Raw genomic sequence first — 7750 nt, forward strand, 5'->3', positions numbered from 1 at the left:
CATGGAGAGCTTTGGAGTATACATTCGATGTACTGGATCTTCCTTTTCTTCTCTCTCTCTCTCTCTCTCCAATCATTATCCATGTTTCCAAGGTTGAATCCTAGAACCGAGTTACAGAAGAAACAGGCGACAGACCACATCAACAGTTCTTGTGCCGTGGATCAAGAAACGATGCTTACCATGAAAATTCTGGGCTCTGATCGCTACTTGTTAAATCACTACACATCTAAACTAATTTGCGTTATCTCTTCAAAATGCGATCTTCGCTTCGGCTTCTATAGAATCATACATACCATTGTCTGTATGATTGTAAGGTGCTGTCTGCAGATGCTGTGCACAAACTGTTGCTGGGTTTGCACCTGCAAACTTGGGTAGGGGAGAGCTAATGCTGTCGACAAAAGGTGAAGTGACTGCTGCACCCCGGGAATTCATCTATCTATCTTTTGTTTTGATTGGCATGAGATCTCCCTCTGTAGTATGATTCTCTCATCTATTCAGGATAAATCCTTACTGCGTCATAATAAGCGGGCAGAAGGGATCCACAAGCCAAATCCTAAAACACAATAATAGATCCATTTTAATTGATAGCAAGAGTTAAAACGACAAGGTGCGGTGCAAAATAAGCTGAACTTCGACTCAGCTGCCTGTTCTGGTGGTAGTGGTAGATGCCGCAGCATCTGATTCTAGTTATACACGTATAGACGACTCACATACATGATACAAGTTTCCTCTTAAGACTTATAAACAAACAGGATATGTCAAGGCAGGTGCACAAGATCGACGATGCTCCAAATAGTTAGAGGCCGCTGGCGCCTGGAATGCTGACCCATTGCAGCTGCAGTTCCACTTCACCGCGTTCGACATCTTTAAGGCGAAGGACGAGGTCCTGAAGCACCTTGCCATCTGACCAGTATATGGCACTCTCGTCGGCCAAGCAGTTTTGCCTGCTCGGCGCCACCTTTGTTATCATGGTGCCATTTGGAACGCCTTGCAAGTTCATCCTCACAGCTTCCACAAATGGACGTATGTCAAACTCAGCATTGCCCATAGGATCGTCCAGGCTGAATGTGTCCTTGTCATACACCTCCTGCATAATAACCATCATCAGTGTCAAGATGATTGATGATAACCATTGGAAACAATACCAATTGATATCCAACTTCAGCTTCTCCAGGTAAACACGAGTTGAGAATGCTCGACCCCGATATACAAGCCCAACCAGCAAAGACTTTATTTTTTGCATCTTTTGTTAGAAAAAAGATGGGGTTGCAACCAAGCAGTATTATCCGAAAATAAACTGCAGTGTTTCAAACTGGATGGCATCATTATTAATAAAAAGTTCTGTTCAAACATATGATACCAGAGAGCAAGAGTCTATTATCCCAACAACAATTTCATCATCCAAAATGCATAAGCTGATAAAATTTAGCAAGAGAATTCAGTAAACTTTCTTCAATATTAGGTTGAGTAAGATTTGAGTAAAATTGAGTAAACTTTCGTCAATGAAAAATTGAGTAAGATTGTGGCGGTGTCGTTCTGGGAAAACACCTTAAATTTTTATCGTTGCTTCTGCATGTATCTCGTGTTAAGTCCAAAAGAAAGCTTTGAAATGCATAACAAGACATTGTGGCTTCTGGAATTCCCAGACACGTTTGCCGGTTTGGGAACCTTCAATGGGAAAATATGGATGTTCAAACTTCAAACATGATAGGACTCGCTAGTAATTACTGGTGATAATGCTAGTGCATTTGACACAAACGGCACCATACCAAATCAGCTAATGTTAAAGTACAGCTGCTACTTAATAGATGAACAGTTTATTTACCAATAAACCTAAATGTACTCACAAAGAGTGGTCAAGGTGGAGGTTGGATATAGATCCATCAAACAAATTTATTTGCGGTAGATGATTCCTGCTCAACCCAGTTGTAAATGGGTTAATTCTAAGATTTAGGTTTCCTGACCAATCCAAGGTGTACTCATGCAATTAACTCTCCTTGACTATCGATTATATGAAATAGTGACTCATTCATAAATATTCAATTATCTTATTTAGAAGGAAAATAACCACTTCTGCACGTAGTTGCTTACAAAAATTTGAAGCAACTGCATGAAGATAAAAAGATTTCAGTATATTGTGTCCAAATAATAGGGGAAAAAAAATCTCCTGCTGTCACTGGATAGTGACAAGTAGCAAAGTGACAGAGAAACATACAAGTCTCACTGGAAGGGCAGGATCTTCAACAGAAAGTGTCAGCTCCTCATTCCAAATGGGATTAGTATTACGCTTTATCACCCGAGTCTTCAGTTTCTGCACGAAGATGGACGAACAGACAATAATATAAATATGAGCAACATAGCAGTTGATGGACTAGACACATAAACTAGACATGGCATATGTAAGCAATTATACATCACGTAAGACATACTAGGACGATTTATCATCATGACACATAACCAATGAAGCATCAGATAGAAATTCTAGGCAAATATTACTATCAAGGATCCAGATAGAGAATCAAATAGAAGACATCAAAGACAATTGATTATATCAGAAAGTTCTCTTGCATAGAATTCACAACAGGATATACTAGGATAAAAACTATAGATATTAGTCCCAGAGCTAATACATAGGATCAAGTAATTATAAGAAATCAAAATGTAATGAAAAAGTGCATTATACAATGGCAATCATGTGAGAAGATTCAGTATAACTTGAAGAATCTTAGGCGAAAAGAGCTAACATCAAACAGAAAAGAAACTACATATAACAGAAAATCTTTTACAATGTAGGTGTATTCCATACAGTACTGCAAAAACAGCATGAGATTCAAGTGTAAGACCGAAAGTAAAAGAAACATACAACTTGTATGCATATGTGATCTCAATCTATCCTCCAGAAGACTGCAGATTACAAAAATACAACACGCTTTGTATGTACAGAATACAAGCCTTTAATATATAAGACACTAATACCAGATGATTATCCTAATACACAATATCAATACTGGAATCACAAAAGAATGTGACTATTTAGTTAAACATCACTTTTTCTCTAGGCTTACTAGAGCTAATGGTGCTTCACCAAGATCCATTTTTCAATGCTGCAATAAAGGTTTTTTGCGGAATTATCAACATGTATCTACCAAAATTAATCTAAAATCATATAATTTCTGAGAGAAGCAGAGAAAACAACAGAAATGATTTCTTAAAAGCCCAAAATAAATTCAAAACAAAAATAGTCAAAATGATGCCAAGCATAACAAAAGATCCCCTTAACCAATTTGCAATCTATTTGAAAGTACAATTCAAATCACAGGCAGCTGTTCATGCTGGAGCTTACATACCAAAATTCCAAGAGATACTACGACTAATGTCAATTATGTCATGGCTTATCCTGGTCTCTTCACATGGGCATCCATCTCACAGCTCAGTACCGGAGAGTGTGATTATTGGCCTGATAGCCAAAACTGTGATAACCAAATATAGTCCCACATCTGGTGTGGATTATAGCTTGAGTAGCGTACGACTCACTACCTGTCCAAAAATACCTTTTGAGTGCTCCTTTTTGAGGATTTGACCTATGTGTAAACTAAAAGGAAAGACAATTGATTTGGTTCAGTTTGTGATGTAAAGTCCCCCATACCAAATTCTGATGTTGACTAAATCTTGATCTGATGCTACTCCAAACTGACTTCAAAGAAACACTAACGGCCCACGATCTAGGATGCCAGACTTTCATCATTAAGAATACACCATATAAACCAAATGTTCATTCATCTGCATATGCAAAATTCCAAGCCATGTGTAGCAACTTTCACATCTCCTAACTAAAAAGACCCATAATCACCAAGCGGTTCCTCTTGCCAAAACCTAACAGGCAAGGTAAGCAATCTGAAGCAGCAAGACAATCTTTCTAATATTCTGTTGTTCTATATGTTGATGACTTCTTCGTAGGGAAAAAGTAAACAAAAACTAATAAAACATGTACATAGTCACCCCAAAAAAAAAGAGGAAAGGGTAAGAACAACAACAAACAAAATGTTGAAAAGGTCTAAAAACAGGCATTTAACAATTTTGAATGTTTCTTTCTCATTAAAAATGTGTCAGTCAACAAAATGAAATAAATCTACTCGACCCACAAATACGTGTGATGTGTGTGTAAAGCACAGGGCTATAGAGAGCTGAGGCACAACAGAAAATTAAGTTGTCATGGAGCAGCTTCAGATCGAGTCTCAGATTCAATTAGTTTACCGGTGAACAGAACAAGGATTTCTTTTATTTTTTCTTCTTTTTTTGTCGGATGCAAGAACTATTAGTTCGGAAGGAACTTTTACGGAGATGAAATCTTTCTTTGTAGCAATGTCCGAGTCACAAAAGAAAAAGAAAATGAAAATAATCAACTAAGTTCAATTTATGTTTCTTCGTAGCAATCAAGAATTAGATTATGCTCCTACCTACCTACAGATGTCCGAGTGGAAAAGAGACGATCAAGAATCAACTAGTTTCTTCGTAGCAATGGCCAAGCAAAGCAATCAAGAAGCAACTAATTCAGCTCTGCGCTTTCGCGGCCCTCGAGGGTGCACCTACACACCTCATTTCCTAAATCCTAAATCCTAAATCTTCTTGTAATTTATTTTCCATCCTTCGTCTCTTCTTTCCGGATCCGTCCTTCTCTTTTCTATCTTTCTCGGATCATCGCAACTCCTGACCGTTTCTTGACTCTTGACATGATCTTCAGACACATGACACTCCCCATCCCAGTTCGATCCGAAGATCCCCGCCATCTCGGTAGGAACCTTCCCCGCGCCGACCATCCAAAGGCTCGATCAAGAAACAAGCCTCGGGACGATCGACGCGAAGTCGCACGCCTCGCTGCTACAAGAAGGAGAGGTGGGTGTAGGGCGAACCTGTTTGCCCATCTTGAGGATGACATAGGGGTCGCTGCTCCGCAAGTCCCGTACGGCGAGGTTCACACCCCGCAGCACCCGCACCTTGAGCAGCCCCAGCATGTGCTCTCCACCGCCGATCCCTCAACCTCTCCCGCCCCCCACCGTCGTCCGCTCTCCTCCCGCGCAGCAGAATGCGACGAAACGGCATTCACGGAGTAAAAGAGCCGGCGCGGACTGCCCCACCGCCGACCTTGGCTCGGCCGTACCAACTTTCTCTATTATTATTATTATTATTATTATTATTATTATTATTATTATTATTATTATTATTATTATTATTATACTATATAACATTTTCGTGTTTAGATGACCTTTGAGTTATTTTCTATTTTCACGCTTATTTTTATTTTATTTTATTGTATGAACGTAAACTTGATGTGAGACTTCCAATTTATCCCCCAAAAAAAATCTTGAATTATTTATACGATCGAGTATTCTATTATTTCTATGGATTTCGTATTAGATAGGAAGAGAAGTTCAAATGGAAACAATATGAGTTCTTAATATCGCAATATTAATCTACAATAAGTTTGATATATATATAATAATAATAATAATTGACTGAATAATTTGTGTAAAATCTAAATCCAAATTAACGTTAATACACTTATCGTTTAAAATCATTTTTAATATTAAACAAAATCGAGATGTTATGGGTATGAATCAAAATATTAGCCAACATCGTGATTGACCAGCAATTTCCACTCCCTCGACGAACGGATGCAATCGACGTCGAGGATCGAAAGCAATGCAAGAGGACGACGGTGGTATTTGGGTGCACAGAATCGATTGGATGACACCCCCCCCATGGAGTTTGTGTGGATCGCATGGACTGGCCTTTTTCCATGCGCTTCGGAGGAGATAAATGTTTGAATCGATCGAGAGAGAGTCGTCTCATTTTGTTTTTATCTATCTGCAGACCTTAAGGTAGAGAGAGAGAGAGAGAGAGAGAGAGAGAAGAAGAAGAAGAAAAAACCTATACAACATGACTGAACCTTTAATACTCGGAAGAAGTGAAAGATGTTATGTCTATCACTCGACGATCCAAGCTTAGGCATCCAAGGAGGCTGATAGAAATGGTGAAGCTAAGCTGGAGGAGGAGGAGGAACGAACCTGGTTGCCCATTCTGAGGATGACATAGGGGTCGCTGCTTGTGAAGTCACGGACGGCGAGGTTAACCCCTCGCTGCACTCGAACCCTCAGGAGACCCAGCAAGTGGTCCGCCATCTCTCCCCTCAGCTTCACCACCACAGGGGGAAGACTGATGCAGCAGTGGGGAAGGAGTCTCTCAGAGATAGATAGATAGATAGATAGATAGAGAGAGAGAGAGAGAGAGAGAGAGAGACCACCACAGGGGGAAGAATGATGCAGCAATGGGGAAGGAGTCTCTCAGAGATAGATAGATAGATAGATAGATAGATAGATAGAGAGAGAGAGAGAGAGAGAGAGAGAGAGAGAGAGAGAGACTGCACCAGTTGTGCTTCCCCTGGGAGTATCAACCGGTTGTATAGCTAAGGTAAGGAGGAGAGGAATAAACGAGAGAGACATCGTAGCACATAAAAAAGCACAGGGTTGTGATACAAAGGCAATAATAATAAAGATGACTTACTCTCGGCAGGATTCCAACTACCTTTACATTAAAAATAACTGTAAGATTCCAACTACTAATAATAATAATCTCATAAAACAATACAAAGATTGAATTTTTGTTATTTGTCTGATTCATCTCTATTCGATAAGAATAGTATTTTCACGACTTCAATTGTGATCGCAGAGAAATAATGTTGTTACAACATCGACTTTGCCCCCTTAAAATAAGATTCCAACGGGGGTGACATGAAAGAAGAAAAAGACCATAAGGTTGGAAACCAAGTCTTTGCTTCACCATTTCTACATAGAAAATAGACTGATGAGGACAAGATGGGTTGTAGCTAAGAATTGGTCAGAGAACACCGTGTGTTGGGTCATGCCAATAGGGACACTTGTACTACGACAAAGGCCGGCATTTGTTGTTTTCTCTCATTCCTGAAGACTATTTGAATTCACGAAGAGAGAGAGAGAGAAGAAGATACTGACAGCCGTAAAGAAGAAGAAAAAGAAATCCCTGTTGACTAGTGTTCTTATCTTCAACAACAGGACCGGATGTTTGAATCTTTATTAAGAATAATGACTAATAAGATGTTGGAAGAATTCAATTTGTTCTCACTTTTCACCCACTTGTGCTTGTGGGAGAAAATCATATTCGGGTTTAGAACATTACCACTGCCTTTTTTTTTTTTTTCCTCACAAATTCCTTATGCATGCTTAGAACATTGACGATGATGATTATGATAAGAAAAATTCGAACGATCATATGCGGTATCGTCGAGCATGAATGAGCTCCTTCTAATAAAACAATAAAATTCAACGAAGATTTGGTTCATCCCACATGTATCCGTCGTGGTTATTCTATTTTTCTATATTATTTAAACTTGTATGTAATCATTGAGAGTCGAAATATTTTACATAAAATAAATATTTTATTAAAAATATTGATTTTCTATATTCTTTAGACTTGTATGTAATTATTGAGAGTCGAAATATTCTACATAACATATATATTTCACTAAAAAGTTTGATTTTAGTTCAAAATAATCAATATATAGAATCAGAACAAGTGATTGCTAAGATTCATGTTTGAACGTCCACTTTCCATTTTAAAGAGAATGTACGAAAATATATTTATTCTGAATCAAAGGGAGAATTCATCTATTATAAAAAATATGATAGTATTCATCTATTATAAAAAAATGTCATTT

General features: G+C 38.5%; 1 protein-coding gene across 2 annotated transcripts; it reads right to left on the reverse strand.

The window, feature by feature from the left end:
• Positions 1–554: 554 nt before the first annotated feature.
• Positions 555–6239, reverse strand: LOC135651755 (GTPase activating protein 1-like). 2 transcript variants are annotated; one of them, XM_065172162.1, is made up of 3 exons: positions 6066–6239; positions 2216–2311; positions 555–1087 (listed from the first exon to the last, which is right to left on the reverse strand). In XM_065172162.1, the coding sequence occupies exons 1-3, from the start codon at positions 6177–6179 to the stop codon at positions 797–799; spliced, it is 501 nt and encodes a 166-aa protein (XP_065028234.1). In that variant the 5' UTR covers positions 6180–6239; the 3' UTR covers positions 555–796. The 2 variants fall into 2 exon arrangements, with proteins under 2 accessions (XP_065028234.1, XP_065028233.1); XM_065172161.1 differs by lacking the exon at positions 6066–6239 and adding an exon at positions 4911–5094.
• Between the last annotated feature and the right edge of the window lie 1511 nt (positions 6240–7750).

This window comes from Musa acuminata, chromosome BXJ3-10, assembly GCF_036884655.1.
Source record: "Musa acuminata AAA Group cultivar baxijiao chromosome BXJ3-10, Cavendish_Baxijiao_AAA, whole genome shotgun sequence".
Lineage (NCBI taxonomy): Eukaryota > Viridiplantae > Streptophyta > Magnoliopsida > Zingiberales > Musaceae > Musa > Musa acuminata.

Bases quoted from the DNA above. Each gene is read 5' to 3' on its own strand.
- LOC135651755 (XM_065172162.1), bottom strand. From the start codon at position 6,179: ATGGCGGACCACTTGCTGGGTCTCCTGAGGGTTCGAGTGCAGCGAGGG. The intron at 2,312-6,065 runs GTTCGTTCCTCC...ATCTTCGTGCAG, and splicing joins TCCTCAGAATGGGCAACCAG to AAACTGAAGACTCGGGTGAT. The intron at 1,088-2,215 runs GTATGTTTCTCT...GTTATTATGCAG, and splicing joins CTGCCCTTCCAGTGAGACTT to GAGGTGTATGACAAGGACAC.